An 18,295-nucleotide genomic window follows, 5' to 3' on the forward strand; every position below is an offset into this window, starting at 1 on the left:
GCCGGCAGAAGCGCCTGTTTGGTGTCCCAGGGAGGCTCGCGGAACACTTGGCCTGCTCCCTTGCCATTCTGGATCAGAGAGGCCCACTGCTATCATCCAGGCGTTGGCAGAAGCGTGGTTAGGCTTAAAATGACAAATTGGTTAGAGGGAGTGAGTGAAAAGAGCAGGCAGAGAAATATACTTTGAACAGAGAAATGCATTCTGGGTTTTGACAAGCGTGGCACATTATATGGTCAAGTGTACATGTCTGACTCCCACAATGTGAATTGATCCAGAATCCAGAGACATTTCTATGAGACAAGTCGCTCAAACAATGGCAAAGTATTTATCTTAGAAAGTCACCCACACTATGACTGGATTAGAGAGCTTTTCAGCATGCAGTCTCGGTTCTCCTGACCTAAATTTGACTAAAACTGCCCTTCCTCTAAAAAATACAAACCTTGCCGTTGCATGATTGATGGTGTGTTTTAACCATTTACATGGCTGTAATATGATCAAATGTCTGCACATGTAATAAAATCCCAATTTAGGAGATTCATTTGGCAGTGAAAAAAATAAGAAGTGGTAGAAAAAAAAGTATTTTCTTCGCTAATTTGAATCTTATTGGCAACAAACTGATCCAGAGATAAGAGTTCAGCTCATTCTTTTTGACAAAATGATTGTTTCTAAATAGATTTTCCACATTGATGCGCACAAATAATACACAGAAACAATCTATTTTTCTCTTTTTAAATATAAATTATATTTTTCTCTATTATTGAGGCAAACTTTGAAGTACAGGTTCAGTGAATGTAAGAAGACATATCTAAAGGGAATACAAAAATCATTAACCCTGTTTTCAAGTAAAAGCCTATCCTTGGATATGCTATATTCACATATCAAACCAGAGTTAAGTTTCTTGCTTGACAAAGCCATTAATTGGAAGACTGTCTTGTTCCAGCAAATATGCACAAACTCAGAATCAATGTATTGAACAAAGAGTGTCTGTCTCCAATATGAAAGCTGGAATACGTATCCCCTTTTAACTTGTTAGTATTGGACTTTTTTGTGGTGGACTTACTCAGAGCAAAACAATTACCAGTTGTCTACATGAATGTCAAGTGGAATATTGACCATCTCAAAAACTATGCACACTTTTTCTACTCCTGAGTTAAAGACCTACTCCGATGAAAATTGTGTTTTTTGGTGTTTTTAGCATGTTCTTGTAGCATTTTTTCACATTATGGAGGGTATATATAAAGAAATATAAGATTAAAAATGCATTTCTGTGTATTTTTTTTTAAATCATTGTGAAAAAATGCTGTTTGAAAATTCTTGTACTTGTTACATAGAAACTACATTCGTTGAGCCACAAGCCCTCTGCTCCACTCTATTCCAATGCATCCACTTGCAGATAAATAGATCCAATAATGTTTTTGTTTTCCTCGTCCAAGCTGGCATCTTGTTCAAACCTGTATTGGTTAAGTTGGGGGTGTGAGGGGCTGTAAGCTAGCGAGAATCCTTGTAAAAAAAAGGGATGATGGGAAATGAAGGTAGGCTCACTCTATGCCACTAGTCCCGCCCAAAAGCAAACTCCTGCCGCTCTGCAGAAAGTAAACGGCATAGCCATAATTGAAAGACCACCTGCAATGATTATAAAATAGATCAAAAAACAGAGTAGGACTTTAAGGAACAAATTTCTTCTAATTGTTCTTCTTGTGTCTTGAAGCGTAAACATTTGCAAATGAATCCAATGAAATGTTTGCTTTAAGACCATAACTGGCCAAATGAATGGTTTCATTCAATAACGTTTTCAATAGAAACAAGGCAGATACAATCTAGAGACATCTGCACTGATGGCTAAAATATTTATGAAACAGAATAACCAAAAAGAAAAGGGAGTGTTGCAATATTATCAAAAACACGTTTCATGGGAATGTGCTTTCATCTGCATCAGTAAGTATCCAATCTGAACTTTTTTGCTCTTGATCTCGAAGACTCCAGACATTTTTATATCACTGTTACAAGACTTTCTACAGCTGCTGAATGTTTGCTCTGCTAACTTTAATGATGCATTTATCTGTCTTGACACCCAAATTGTCAGAGATTTAAAGCTAAATTTCGATTCAGAAAATGATATCAGGTTGGTTATTCGGTCCTTACAAGTATGCATAGTAGAAATATATCACCTCTATATCGGACACTTGAAAAAGTAAAGATAACCATGGTAGCAGTTTATGGCTTTTAAGGTCCTTTAAAAAATCAAAAAAACATTTAAGTAGTTCAAGTTAGATTTAAATGCCTTCCTAATGCCATTTGAATCACCTCATGATGCATCCATTTAAAAAAAATAAAAAAACTTCATTTTATTTTACAATCATGTCAAAACATCAAGAAAAACACCTACATTGCCATGCGGATGCTTGTTTCTCCACCAGGATGTGGCTAAATAAATATGTTTCAATTGTATTTTAATGATTGGATCACTCTTGCAGACGAGACAAAGCCTTAAATTGGGTATATTCATTCATTCATTCATTTTCTTAAAAATTCCTTTCGGGGTCACGGGGCTGCCGGAGCCTATCCCGGCCACTTGTGGGCGAAGGCAAGGGACAACCTGGACAGGTCGCCAGTCTGTAGCAGGGTAGATTGTCCACAAACACACACCCATTTACTCTCACACCTAGGGACAATTTAGAGTTGCCAATTAACCTATGAAGCATGTTTTTGGATGGTGGGAGGAAACTGGAGACCCCGGAGAGAACCCACACATGCACGGGGAGAAAATGCAAACTCCACACAGAAAGGTTCCCTGTTGATGTTGTTGTTCATGTCCCCAAGCTGGGACATGAACTGGAGGCCTTCTTGCTGTGAGACAAGAGCGCTAACCACTGCGCCACCGTGCAGCCCTAAATTGGGTATATGTATCACATTTACCAGCACATTTCTTGGTAAAGTCTTGTTTTTTCTAATGATGTTTCAAATTTCAACAAATGACATTTGAAATTTGGTCTAGCAGCAGCCTTCCATAAAAATAAGTGAGTGAGTGAGTGAGTGAGTGAGTGAGTGAGTGAGTGAGTGAGTGAGTGAGTGAGTGAGTGAGTGAGTGAGTGAGTGAGTGAGTGAGTGAGTGAGTGAGTGAGTGAGTGAGTGAGTGAGTGAGTGAGTGAGTGAGTGAGTTATTTAGAAATCATAGATTATAAAAAAAAATCTTTGGAGAGAAATCAAGGTAATTTACAGAAATAAATATTACATCAAAACAATTCATGGTACTAGAGGCTGCCTAATATCATAGACAAGAAAAATACTGTTAACAAAGGCTAAGGGGGGGCCTCTTCAATGTTTGTTTGTTACATGTTTCTTGTGCATTAACCTGTCCCTGTCCAAGAAGTAATTCATTTTATATTTCAGTTTAAATAAAAAAAACAAAAAACACATCCTTCCGGTCTTTTCCTTTTGGATTGTTCCCTGACTCCAATTCAGTAAACAAGAGTTAATTTTAAACACAGTAGCTTTGAAAATTGTAATTACATTGTTTTTCTGCAGGTTTGTTAGCCCTTGTGGTCAAATGGAAACTCATTTTTGCCTCTCGGACTCTCTCCCATGTAAATTAGGCCCCCTTTCTTGCCAAAACAGTCATGACATTGCACTGGTGCAATGCAAGGTCTGCGAACAAGCCATGTCAGAAGTGCAGACACAAAACACCAGATGTAACCCTCTTGAATTCCCACTCTAAGCATCTCTGGAGTCTGGTTTGAGGTTTCAGAGTATTTTACTTTTGTTGTTAAATTGCTTTGCAAATGAGGCCTACTCTGGCACAATTTCAAAGAGCTTGTGCTATATGCGCAGCTTCCTTCAGGCAGTAGTTTCTGAACTTTCATCATTCTGGATGCATATGCACAGCGTTGCACTAAGCTCACATGGAAGACTAGATAAACATGCCAAGCTGGGAGGAAGATGGAAGGCGGAATGCTTATGTCTTGTCAGCCTGTCTGTATGTTGATTTTGTGTTCTTCAGCTTGACTGACATGGTCTATCTAATAACATGGCAGGTAGACAGAATGAATGCCTTGTAGGAATCTACCCATTAAAATGATATTGAATCATTTTTTGATGGGAATTTTATTTTGCCTGAAACCACGCCTTTTAATGATTCCGGGATCGAGTAGAATTCACGTTGAAATGTTGTGTTGCTTAAAGCCATATCAGAATAATTGTTTTGATATGTTGTGTTTTTGCCATAGCAGTGACAGTAATGGGAGGCGATTGTGATTATAAAGATTGCTTGTCCTAGGTATGCTGACTAAATTCAAGCCATGGATCCCCTGGCTCGTAATTACATGTTACATAGTCTGAGCATCATCACTTTGCAACACAAGAGCTGCGCAAATAATACGTCGCTTTGATCACATGTCTAAATAAGCCTTTAAATAATAATAATGCTTCAGCTGAAATATTGCAACATGGCCTAAGGCTGAGAGACTGCTCATGAACAGCAGCAGGGTGCAGTTGGGGCTGAAATAGGAGATTAAAGTGTCTTCACACTAAGCTGATATTATGTAAAATGGATGTATTGTGACTTTTGTCATTGAAGACTAAAAAAATAATATGATGTGGCAGATGACACAGTCAAACAAACTATATATATATATATATATATATATATATATATATATATATATATATATATATATATATATATATATATATATATATATATATATATATATATATACATGTATATATATATATATATATATATATATATATATATCAATATATATATATATATCAATATATATATATATATATATATATATATATATCAATCCCATTTCTGGTTGTTGGAGGTATTTTGGATGTCAAGGATGATTGGGCCTCATTTGCTGCAAAATATGATTTTGGACGAGAACGCATCCTGTTCCTTAATTCCGTCAATTTGCCCACGATGACGCATCAGCTGGTAGCTGCAGTTGTTGTGTGTTTGACAACCAGCTGGCAAACTGCTCTGCCTTCATTGTGGAAATCCATGTTCCCTGGATGCCAGAATTGAAATAACTTGGGCTTTCTTTGAGCTGCAAAGGAATAATGTCAAGAATAACAAGACTACTTTTGATGGAAATTGAAGTTGGATTTTACTTCAGAGGTTAACAGGGCTCCACTGGCTCAGTAATCAGACGTATGCTTGGGGAAAGTTAATGCACTTTGAAAATAAACAGATGATTTAATTATTCACTTAGATGTGACGGCCACATTTTTTTATATGACTTAAATTCATATTTTCACACTTTGTTTTCATAGTTTTTGTAATTTGTGTATGGATGTCAGCAACATTTTTCCATGAAATAAAAAAAATATATATTTAACTGGTATTCACTGAAATTGAAGATTTACAGATCTTCTCAAAAAAATAACAAACAAAAAAAGGGACATTGCCCTGAACCCTGTGAGCACAGGATTTAGATGGCTACACGTTCATTAACGTTCCTATAGACCACCCTTTGCATTTACGAAGTAACATAATTTCCTTTGAATAATTTTCCGAACAATGAAAATGAACTCTTTTTATTAGCAGTGGATGAAAACAAAAGCATACTACCTGACATACATTTTTTTCATTTAACAATATCTAAACCAGATCCAGTTAGAGTTGAAAGTCCCACATAAAGCTGGCATACAGGTTTTCATGTGTATGGATCTCTCTGCCAGAGCATTTCCTGGTTGAATTCTACCCCCACCTTTTTATGTTTTTCAATTTGGCCATTCCATTCTAACTTTGCCAGTTTTCTTTGGTTTGTCAGTCTGGTGCATGACCCAAATTTGGCCCAACTGCTTTTGTTAAGCAGATGGTCTGGGTATGATTCTGCTTTACTTTGGTGATCATCAAGAATTGAGGGACTGCAGTTTTTCCACTCAGTGCTGTGCCAAACTTTGAAAGAAAAATAAAAAATATATCAACAGAAAAAAGGAATTATCAGATGTAATATTGTTCAATATTTGTTCATTCCTCTATTTCCACTATTATAAGAGACTGGCCTGGTTTTGTGCTCCAAAAAACTGCCTTTGCTTTGGTCCTTTGTTCTGTCAGATGTTCTGTGGGTTCTTTTGCTCTTTTTGAGTATCACCTATTTGTATTTAAACTTAAATTTGCAGAGACAGCCTTCGTTTGGACGTTGTCCCTCCTTTATCATGCGGGTTACATTCGAAAAATAACCCACAATAGGTGAAATCCACGAAGTAGGCTGTAAAACCCCTCACTACACACTTTATACACTTTTCTCAGACAGGCATGAACTTAAACTTTCAAAGTTCAAACCTTTGAAAAAACATCATCATCAAGGCTCTTGCAGGGGGGGGGGGGTGCGGCCCCTTCCCAGTCCAGAGAGACGACCAAAGAAAGAAGGGTCTTCCATATTTTCCGGTCTTGTGCCAGAAGCTCAACATCCTTCATAGCAACCCCATTGTCACGAACTGGTGGTGGAGGACCCAAATGCAGGAGACCAAGCTTGATGACTGGAACTAAAACATTTAATTAGCAAACTGAAACATGACAAAACTATGAGGGGAAACAAAACTGTGACAAAACAGAGCAGATGACCTGACAAGGAAGAACAGAAACCAAGACACTTAAATAGGCTGAGGGCAATTAACTGAACTGAAGACAGCTGTGGATCATGAACCTGAAGGTGTGACTGACAAGGAAACCAAAAACGTGACAAAGAAAACCAAACCACTGAATCCTTACACCCATAAGGTTTAACATCTCCCACAATGACGTCTGTCCACCGAGTACGGGGTGTGCCTTGAGGTCAATTCCAGCCAGCAGCCGTCGGATTAAACTCCAAAATGGCTCGCGTCAGATGGTAAGAGGGAAGACGGAGAACGTGGCCAAACCATCTAATGCTGCACTGTGCAGCAAGGCAGGAGGCTTGGGGCTGGCAAGTTTGGGCTGTTAAGGCTCTGTTAGAGACACGTTGGGGCCACTTGATGTTCTCAATTGTCCCGAGAGCCCGGCTATCGAAGCCATCTATTCTTGTGGCTAAGCTCTTGTTTAAAGGCCATGTCTCCGGACCATAAAGCAGTATCAAGAGTACAGCTAGGTTGTCCGGATCCGGAGCTTTGTTTTGCGCGTGATGTTTTGATGACGACACAGTGTTTTTTTGAGAAACTGCAGAGCTGATGCTGCCAGTGCCCTTCTGCGGGTGATCTCTGGTTTTAAGTAACCGTTAGCCGTCACTATAGATCCCAGGTATGCAAAGCTCTTCACAGGCTCGATGACATCATTGCAGAGCCTGAAGGGGGGGTGGGTCTGGGCCATCATCAACTTGCATGAATTTGATTTTTGTACAGTTCACCTTGAGACCATACTTCTTTGCTTCTTCTCTGTAAATGCTTAGAGTGTTTTTTAGCTGGGTAAGGGATGTGCTGAACTGGATGGTGTCGTCAGCATACTCCAGGTTAGTCAAATGGTAATTGCCATGAGACACTGCAGGGACTTGCTCACATACCCGGGACATCAGCTGATCTATGATGCAGGTAAAAAGCTCAGGAGCTGCCACACAGCCCTGGGGAACACCACTGGAGATGGGAAACCAATCTGAGTCTTTGGCATTTACGTGGACACAGCTTTTACGCTGGGGTCTCTTACCATATTGGGCAGTCCAGCTTTGTTATCTGGTCGGTTTTGTCACAAAGAAGTTTCTCCTGGGTTGGTTGTTGACCCTCCGCAGGATAGTCAGATAGTAGGGCTGCTACTTTAAAGCATTCCGACAAGCTGTGGGTGTATGTTTGTCTAGAACCTCGCCAGGTGACCGGCCTGCCAACCGTGGCCCTACCAGGTGCAAGCTCCAGACGATATCGCTCCCTGGGTCATCGGTTCACACAAACCTCCTTGCCACGACAAGGCCAGACCCATAAAGGAGGGTAGAAAAAAAATAAAAAATAAAAACAGCTCAGTATTATAGAATGAAAGCAAAGATCTGAAAAGATCTGGCAAGCTGTACAGGAAACATGGCATGGAGGAGATTTAATGACATTAGTCAACAGCCAGTCAGGATGAAGAAAACAGTTTGCTGTGTTAAAAAAAAAGAGCACACACAATTGCACTTGTAAAAATCAACAGTGAGACCATGAAAGGTGAACGGCGGTACAGCAAAGGACCATTGTACTTTTTTTTAGTAGCAGATTGATGCATCTCATGGTATTTGCAGATGTTCTTGAACTTTCTGCCAAATTTCCCCACAGAAGTTCCGTCATAACTTCTGTAAGCTCTCTGCTGATGTCTGTCGCACTTGACAGGAGGTTAGAACACGACTGGAAACCCCCTGATCCAAAAATGTTTGTGGAGGTGGAGCAGACTCCCTGATGATAATTAATGTTCATTTTATTAGCAACATGTGGAAACTATTTACTCTAATAGGAGGCTAAAGGGTTGATTAGACTTTACTGTGTTTTGGCCTACTTTCAGGGAAATCAATCATGACACAGTGTCAGTTGTTCTGGTTAATTTTGTTCAGTGTTTACCTTAATCATGAAAGCCGTAACCACCACATTGTTCATCAAATCTGGATGATTCAAACCAGCAAAATAAAGTACAGCAGTGACTTTCTTTCTTTCGTAAAGAATGTGTGTCTTTTACTCCAGTTACATTCTCCTTTTTCACCGCCTGTCAAGAACTATTCTCACATTGCAGAAAACCAGCAAGCAAGGGTAAATCCATGGAGAGAGATGGAGATAGAAAGGCAAGAAAAAGAGAATATATTTGGTGCAATGTGCTTCAGATCAAAAACATGGCAGTCACATGATCAAAGGCATTTGATAATCCTTGAACTACATGGCTCCTTTAATCCTAGTCAGAGAACAGTATTTTATTGGTGGTATGGGGGGTGGGGGATACAACAGTGTTGGGGTGTCAAACAGTGCAAGAAAAGCACAAACTAACTGGTAGAAATGCACTTTACTAAGTGTAGCAGAGTACTTTAGAAGGGGATGACGATATAAAGCCTCCTTGTTTTTGGCTAAAATGAAGGCTGAACTGATTGGGCTGGAAACACAAACGTGCTACAAGTCTCTGTCCACTCAGCACTGAATAGGCCTCTTGTTTTCTCCTGTGTGGGAGTGCGTTTTAGTGGAGGGGGTTGGAGCTTCTTGGAGAAGTTGGTGCATTGAATGTGACTAGACTGCAACATGGTATATATTTATTACATCTGATATGAGTAAAACAAGTAAAAATACATTGTAGAGTGGAACGTCTCTCAGGGGAGCTTCATTTCCTTATTTACATAAATATGTTTCTCAGAATCATTATGGTTGAAATTGACTGATGTTGTTCTCTTTTGTAAAGATGTATTCAGCAAAAGAAAAAAAAACTTTAGCAAAGTAAAGCAAAAATAGTGTTTAGAACATTAAGATATTGTCAGGGAAAGAAACCATCAAAAGTCAATTATTTATAATTGTTCATTATTCATTCTAGCCTTGAACTTTCTTGTCCTCTTCAAATGACAAAAAAATAATTGACAGTGTAAAAATGTAAAAGCATCAAAATTTTGTGAAATCCATAGCTCACCATTACAGGTTTATCTATCTATCTATCTATCTATCTATCTATCTATCTATCTATCTATCTATCTATCTATCTATCTATCTATCTATCTATCTATCTATCTATCTATCTATCTATCTATCTATCTATCTATCTATCTATCTATCTATCTATCTATCTATCTATCTATCTATCTATCTATCTATCTATCTATCTATCTATCTATCTATCTAACAGTTCTAAAACATAAATATGAAAACAAGGGTCACGCAAAAAAATAAATAAACAATTAAAAATAAATAACAATAATACTTAATACCATTAAGCTAGTTTGTTTTATGTCCCGTTTTGAGTCTTAAACTGAATTTTACAGCATTTGTCTGTGACTGTAAAGCACTTTGGACTTTCTAAGAAGGTAGGAAAGTGCTATATAAGTATACACAATTTACCATTACACTTTTAAAACAAAATAAGCCATTTGAGATGCAAGGAACAATCTAAACCAGGTCTAAATGTCCTGATTTAGAAGGTGAAAGAATAGTCAACAGTTATTGAAAAAAATACATTTAGAACAGCTGTAGAACACAAAGTCAACAAATCGGTGTAATCTAAATACAGAAGGTAAGAACGCCAGAAACAGTCTTTGGAATCCTCACAAAAGCCTGACATTAAAGCACAGTCACTTTCTAAATATCTCCTCCAGTGTTTTTTTCCTCTTTTCTTTAATCTCCACTTACATCAACCAAAAAAATTGCGCAATATATAAGTCATCATTTTGGAGGCAGTGCTTGAAGCCAAGGTCACAGGTTTCGTCCCCTGAGTGAAAAACCACAAAAACATTAAAAATGAAAATCATACCAAGTCAATTTTTGAATATCACCAAAGGAAATTATTTTTATTTGTCGAAGATGTTAACGTATCATCGTTATTCTGCCTACTCAGTCTGTGGGGAAAACTTTGTCTTCCAATTCCATCATCCCAGCAAGGCCCACTTATTCATTTATATTTCAAGACAGGATATTTACGCTACAGTGAAAGCCTGGCTGCTTTTTCTCCTTCAGTTGCTTTGGCCAGTGGGGTGTTCTCCTTCTACGATGCAATGAAATATAGATGTTAAGAGTCTGGAGAGTTGAGTGTCTCATCTGTCCTGGTGGTACCATAAGGCAGCCATTAATAGTGTCACAGTGAATCAGACATACCACAGGCATATAATTGGATATGAGGACATAACTGAAAGCACCTGCCTTGAAATCAACAGGGCTTTCTCAGGGGGGGAGGCTTTTGGTATATTCCCAAAGAAGTTTGCAAAGTTCTTCACTTCCCTGCGGATTTTTCTTCACATCTATCTCATTTCTCACTAAGGTCAGCACAAAAAAGCCTCACCTTCATTTCTTTTTCCCTTTTTTTTAAATGTATTTACAATGGTGCTGATAGTATGCAAATACTTGGGATCTTTGCATAATCACAAACAGCGGGACCATCTGTTGTTGGCTTGTTGACTTACCTTGTGTCTGTTTTTAAATGCTGTTGTCTGAGTGATATATCAATGTATTAACAATGTGATAATCATTTAACATCAAAAACTGCAATCGGGCACATGTCCAAAAGTCGGAACATATGTTCAGTGAAATCTTTTGACAAAGAAGGATTTGTAATCCTGCTAGAGAGAAAAGGGAATACTGGCAGGCAAAAACAAAATGCATCCCTATACTCTCACATAACAAAAAGTAAGGAGATGCTGTCAAGATAAAGATTTAAAATGTGACTGTCAACAAAAGCTGGGGTCTAGGATTAGTGAGAAAGTGGGAGTGTAGCTGAACCTCTCTGAAATGTATTGCAGAGATGCTAATAGCAGGAGGCAGAAAATAAGCTTCTGCTTCTGTCACTGACGATTTGCTTGGAAAAGTCCTCCACTAAAAACATGTCCCTGATAATGTGTTTTTCTTGTAGAACCCAAGCCAGACACCAGAGAAGTCTTTTAACTCGCCGCCTCCCATTTGTCCTCATAAGGTAAGTAGGTTGTTTGATTTCAGTCGAAGGAACATTAGAGGAAAAAATAGCAAACACTTTTTAGAACTCCACACGCTTGGGGTTTTATGTTTATAGGTGGAAATTATCTGTTCAAACCAGCTTTGCATAATAGCAAGACCCATTTCATCAATGTCCATATGTGATATTTAAGATCTTTGTCATATTAAAATGATTTAGCACACAAATAAAAAAAAATAAAAATAGTTTGACTTAAAATGTATTTATTAAAAAAATAATTATATATAAACATATACATATATATATACGTATATATAATGTAATAAAGTAATGTTTGCATGTTTTGTGCTCTTCTTGTCACCATTGTGTTAATCACCGAAGGGTGAATTAGCATAAAGCGAGAAGGACAAATTAATACAATGTTAAATAGTCCTTAACATGCACAGTCAAAGTCATGATCAAGACATCTCAGCACACTGACTGAAGAAGCCCTCCTGTTCCACCCTTACTCCCATTGCACGCCTTTTGCAAATGTGATAATGTGCTATGCAGTGAAATTCACACAATTTCAGTTCACTTAGCACCAAACGTGTCAAAAATGCCTGCATTTCTAGATAAATGGTTATGGTGGAAAGTGGCTTATTGCAAAAGTGGACCTAGGTTAAAAGAGCCCAATGGATGGAAGCTGTCTAACAGCCTGTCATCAACTGTTCAAAGCCTAACACTGCTCTACATCCCTAATGCACACTGAGCTTTCTAAATCGACTTTGGATGCATTCTTGTCGGCAGGCGGTGGTGGGACAGAAAATAACATGTCATTATGCCCCCCCCTCCCCCGGTCTGTCAATGAAAAATCACAGGAAGGGCAATGGAGTTCAGTTTGGTTCGCCTGAGTCTAATGTCCTTTACCTGAACTTTGAGCTTGGTGTTTTTCCAAAAGTAGCACATAGAGTCACTTTTCCAAAATTCTATTTGGTCCAAATATTTTAGAAGACAAAACAAAATTTTAAAGCAAAGTTAAAGTATTCTGGGCAGACAAATTTAAGAAGTAAGTGTATACATCTATGTAAGATGAAGAACGCCTCTTTTTAAAGTCATCCATGACCTTACCCAACCCATGTTTATTTTCCCATCTCACTGGTAAAGTAACAAAAAATAGTTAACTAAGATGTAAAAGTTTTGGTCAACAAGCTTGTTCCAATGCTTTAAAAAAATGTTATTGAAAGTGCAAATTGCTCATTTAAAGACCTTGTGTTTTTCTAGCCCAAAAGTTTTTTTTTTTTTTTTTTTTTTTTATCTAAATGACAGGTCTTTGTTTAGTCATTTTTCTAGTTGCAGATTTTAGTTTTCACTTCAAATCTCTTTAACTTTTGTGATTTTAGCCTTTCTGCCGTATTTCTTCTTTAATGTTTGAAGCACTTTGGACTACTTATTTCAAGTGCAATGATAATCAATATCAACGTCCTTACAAAAATAATGACATCACATCAAAACATTACCTTGTGTGCACCTTGTAAACAAACAAAGTAGCATTTCATATCTGCTCATGCCACAAGAGCAGATCTGAAATGCTAGTTTGTCTAGAACCATACACTTGACTAGACAGTCCAGTGCTGGCATGAAGTATGGAACTTCTATGAGTATTTTTGTCAGATGTCTCTTTTCATCAATAAATCTTCCTCTGACTTTTTCTATCTGAGTTTTTACCCAGCCAATAAGAGCTGATGTAATGGGGGAACACCACAGGTTTGCTGTTGGTCTTACTCACGTTTTAACTGTTAGCAGCGGAACATAATCTCACTCTAGTCAGCTCACATTAGTTTCCATGATCTGCACCAACCCAATATGTGTGGTGAATGGTAGTGGGCCAGCTGGGGTAATTTAGTATGTCAGTCCGCTCAGGAGGCCAGTAAAATGAGTAAATGGCTGAATATGATTCATATGTAAAGAGTATTCTGATTATCACGGCTCTCAGAATAGAATATCCTCTGTCTTTTTAAACTTCTCTTCATCTGCATTGTGTGCATCCCCTAGATAGATAGTAGAATGAACAGAGGGCTTTTAAACTGGCTGATATGTGATTATATTAAGAGTGTGAGAGTGAAAGAGCGAGGAAAGAGGGAGGGGGAGGAGATCCTGTGCCCAAGCACTAAGTATATATAATTGCTCTTGACACATTGGCCAAATTCTGCAGTGCCAGGATCTGAGTGAAAATGATTAACGGCTGTCCACGTGGGTGGGCACTGCAGGTCGTTCTGGGCCTTTGGTTTCCATAGCGATCCAAGTCCAAAGGCCATACATTGCATAGTGAATATCCCCAGGGTCCACCTATTGTTAAACTACAATTATAACTCATTTCAAAAGCATTGTCCGTCCACTGCAAATTATCTAATTCATCTGACTCGAGATTTTCTTCCACTTCTTTTATTTTCATCCAAGCTTTTTTTTTTGCTGTAGTTAACAGAGTGGGAAAGTGATGAGCGGGATCACCTCAGACCATTACCATAGTGCAGCTTTGAGGTTGAAATCCCACTAATATTATCTTTTGGTCTATTTGGAAAGACTTCGCAGTGGTCTTATAATCATAATAATGCCCTTTTTAGGCAAAACCAAAAATCCTGTGTCGTTTTCTAGGACATGGATTCTGCAGAGCGGCAGTAATTTGTTAGAAATTTCCCTCAGAGTTGTTGGTAGGACCGCAGAAAACCTGCCTTGACTTCCCACGTTCCCGTTGTTTACATTCTCTCCTGCTAGCTTACAGCCCCTCACAACCCCAACCTAAAATTACTGGTGCAACAAAAAAGGAGAGCCATGTAGGAGGTATCCAGCCGTACTGTTTTGAGCCTGATGCCAGCTTGGACAGGTAAAATCAAGATGTACATGGATCTATTTGTCTGCCGCAGGATACTTTGGAATGTAGCAGGGCAGGGAGCTTGTGGCCTGCCCACTGTAGCACTTACATCAAAGCTACAAGCTTTTTCAAACAGCACTTTTTTGTCTTCTGATTCACAACAATTTGAATAAAGAAATACGCAGAAACGCAATTTCATATTTTAATTTACCGGTATTTAATATATGAACTCAATCATGACAGAAATGCTGCAAAAGAATGTTAAAAAAAACACCAATAGCATGTTTTTTATTAAAGTGGGTCTTTAAGAGATGGGAAAAGATAGAATTATTTGTTTTTTCATGTCTTACAAGGTTTTTAGCATTGAATTATTGAGGAGATCAAAAACTAAATCTTACAATTCTTGCACACATATTCCCACATTTTTTTAAATCTTATCTAGTGTTGTAAGGAGTTGATGATCAATTCTTTCTGTCTGTGTGTTCATCAAAATGTTCTGCACTAATTTAGCAAGCAGATTTTGTTCCAAAAAGACAGAAATGCATGGCTTGACTTAAAGCTATTCAACCATGACATGATTAAAAATATATATTTTTATGTTTGTATCTGGGTGAACTGTACATTGCTAAAAGGTGACAGATGGCTGGGATGAAAAGTGGTAGTGGGGGTGGGGATCTACTACTGCTGACAATATGGGTCTTACTAAGCATCTTATTGTAGCCCGCTCTTATACAGCTAACCCTAAACTGCACATTTTACTGGCATAGTTTACATAGAACCATATATTTAAACGTTAAGGGATCAGCATGCTCAACAGACACTTTGTTTTCTAAAATAAAGTGGTCACAGACAAAATGCTTATCAGATCCTTTGAGCACCTTGAACCTTAAGCCAAGATGAAACCCACATCTAAATGATGATTCATCCTGTTTAATAAAAGAGAATCCCTCCGGCATCCAAACAGGAGGTTCGTCATGCAGCAATTAGGCTTACTTATGAGCATCAAGCGGAGTTTAGTGAGGCATACTCCCAGACAAGACAATCCACATTCCTGTCTCTTCATGCGCACATGCACTGACATACAATTCAAATCTTGTCTCATTCACATACACACGCCGCTCGTTTGAGGTAAACGTGATTGCAAAAGACAAGCAGCAACAACCCACGGCTCTATCAGGAAGCCTGGGGTAACATTGGTGGCTATCATCAAAGAAATAATGCTTTTTGACTGAAAAAAGACAATCCAAAAGGTCATGTGTGACCTCTGGGACCAGTGCTCTGCAGCATCTGTCACTAGCACACACTGCATGTCTTTGTCAAAGGGGTAAAGGTATGCGTTGCTGTCAGCCTGCCACGTAATGATGGCACGAGGAGCTTTATATACCTTACATCAGAGTCACTGTGGCCTCACCAGGGCTCTCAGAACACAGTTTTTGCACTGAATTTCCAACATGTCAAATCTATTACATGCCCAGATGGTTAATAGGTGAAAGGATGTGCCTAACTGTATGGAAACACTTTGCTGTTAAACAGTTTTTAAAGTCACATTTGGAAAGTTTTATGCATACATTGGGCTAAATTCCCATCTATATACAGTCTGCAATAATTCCAATAAAAATCCACAAATACACTTTGACGTGGCAAATGGACTGCACTTATGCGTTGCTTCCATTGCTTAACAGCTCCAAAAAGCTTTACACTCTTGTAGCCTCATTCACCCACTCAAACACACAAACTCGCACAACACTGACAACAGATCTGGCATGTGAGCATCAGCAGAAACTTCAGGTTAAGTACCTTCTCTGCGAAAAACATATGGAAAAACCAACACATTAGAAAGTGAACAATTTAAACTTTCAACTCCAGCAAACGCAATCAATTTGATTATGTGATTGTTGTTTGGGAATACATATGCGCCTGCAAACTGAGGAACCAAATTGCTTTTAGAAAAATGTGAAATTTTAGAGCTGGTTCTGTCTAAGCGGAGTTTACAGACTGTGTTGACTTTAACTTATTTAGGATGTAGTGGGTTTTAGAGCAAAACAAAATAAAACGTGAGTCAAAACCTTAGTCAGATGCACCTGTGAGGGGCAAACCCCCATACAGGCCCTGTGGGTTTTTGGATTATCCAGGCCCCCATCATAAAAGGACTGCTAGTGTGTCTTGAAGTTCCCTTGATGCTTGTGCATCCATGTCATGAAAATATAACATCCCATTATTGAGCGTGTGGTTAGTGAATCTTAGAATACGGTATTTGTAAGGATGATCTAAGTTAAACACACACTAATGACATTCAGAGGATGCTATTGCATGGGGCCGTTTATTCCGCACTCCAGTTGTTAGTAAGGTGTGTGTGCTGGCTCATTACTGACTGTGCACAAAAGCTGCACAATCAGGGTGTGCAGGTGATACGTACTGTAAGTCCCTTCTAAGATGCCCAATGGATGTCCTTATAAACTATACTCTGGTTGTCTAATTTGATCTTTTCTAACATCCAGGCTGTATGTAAGGATGCGCAAGGAGTTAACCTTTCTTTTAAACAGCACTAATTGACTTTTTGACTGACACAGGCATGTGTCTCAACTACTTCCCCCTTTCTTACCCATATTTGTGCACCAAATGTACCAAAAACATGAACATTTTTGCGGGATCACCGGATTGTCAACGATATTAAAATTTTCTGCGGGTAATCTGCGTGCGCGATGCAGATTTGCCCGTTTTTTACCCGCAGACAGTTCATTTTCACCCGTAAGGGCAGTTGTGACTAATGCTGTTCACACTGACCTCGGCAACATGCGTTACCAACATGCATTAAAAAGTCTGTGTAAACTTTCAGAAATGTGCATTTTGGGCATCAGGGTTCAAAAATCTTGTGCTCTTGGCTTGCAACGGAACCTTTTAGGACTGTTTCGGGGTGCTATGCACAAAGTGTCCAGCCACTGCAGAAACGATGCAAGTTAAACCAGGTCAAACTTTGACCAATCTGGGACTTGGTTTGGTAGTGACGTATGGATGGTGTCCTGTTTAAGTCATGAAAGTGCTAACCATTTGAAAAATGATCATGTAGGAGAAATAAATGAATAACTGCGGTTTGTATCCAGTAGGAATTCTATGACACCAAGTCTTTCATTTATTGGAATAGAGCTGAAGCAAGATTTGTGAGATTTGCATTACTTCAACATTTCACACCAAGCTTTTCCCAAAATTACATGCACTAGTATTAGGTAGCGACAGTCTGGTGTGAACACCATATGTTAAAAATGCATTCAAGAACCCATGTTCAGTGCATTCTTGAACGGGCATCACATGCATCCGTGTCCGTAGCTTAAGGCTTAAGCAATGGCACACCTTTTTTGTGCACTGCATACTTTTCTCTTTCACTCATTTGTACAACACTTTAGTTTCATTTGTAGCAAAACACTTAGAAAAATAGATTAGATCAGTTGCTATATCCACACTTGTATCTGTGGTTTAATTCATAATGCAAAGAAATGTCACAAATCAAATGTAGAACAAAAACAGTGAATTTGCTTTTAGCCTAAGATCACTCTTGATAAATATTGGTTAATGAGCACCCTAACACCTTTTTAAAATGTAATTCTTTTTTGTGAAATAAAATTTAAATTTTTTGAAGTTTTAAAACTATAATTTTCACCAGAGCCCGGGCGTTTGAGGTCACCCCGTTTGCACAACAATGCTTTATGGGATCTAAAATGTGAGAGAAATTGACAAAATAATTTATATTGCATGTTATCCCCTAACCAGCATGCAGCGCTCATATATCTCTGCATCAAACCACAGCTCCATGTGGAACAAATCAATAATATTCCATTCCTAACCAAATTCCTCTTTTTGAATGGTGAAATCCAATCTTCATGGACACGCTAACAAATTGGATACCCTGATGGCTGGGTTACAAAATGATGCTGCAGCAG

General features: G+C 38.5%; 1 protein-coding gene across 1 annotated transcript in view; it reads left to right on the forward strand.

Annotated features, from left to right (window-relative positions):
* The window catches only part of LOC101161492 (protocadherin-11 X-linked), a 116,136-nt gene that overhangs the window by 48,978 nt on the left and 48,863 nt on the right, over positions 1–18,295 (forward strand). The window contains exon 4 of the mRNA XM_023959099.1: positions 11,471–11,530. Within this exon, the coding sequence (XP_023814867.1) occupies positions 11,471–11,530 (60 nt within the window). The remainder of the gene's footprint in view (positions 1–11,470; positions 11,531–18,295) is intronic.

Source organism: Oryzias latipes, chromosome 10 (genome assembly GCF_002234675.1).
Source record: "Oryzias latipes chromosome 10, ASM223467v1".
Taxonomy (NCBI): domain Eukaryota; kingdom Metazoa; phylum Chordata; class Actinopteri; order Beloniformes; family Adrianichthyidae; genus Oryzias; species Oryzias latipes.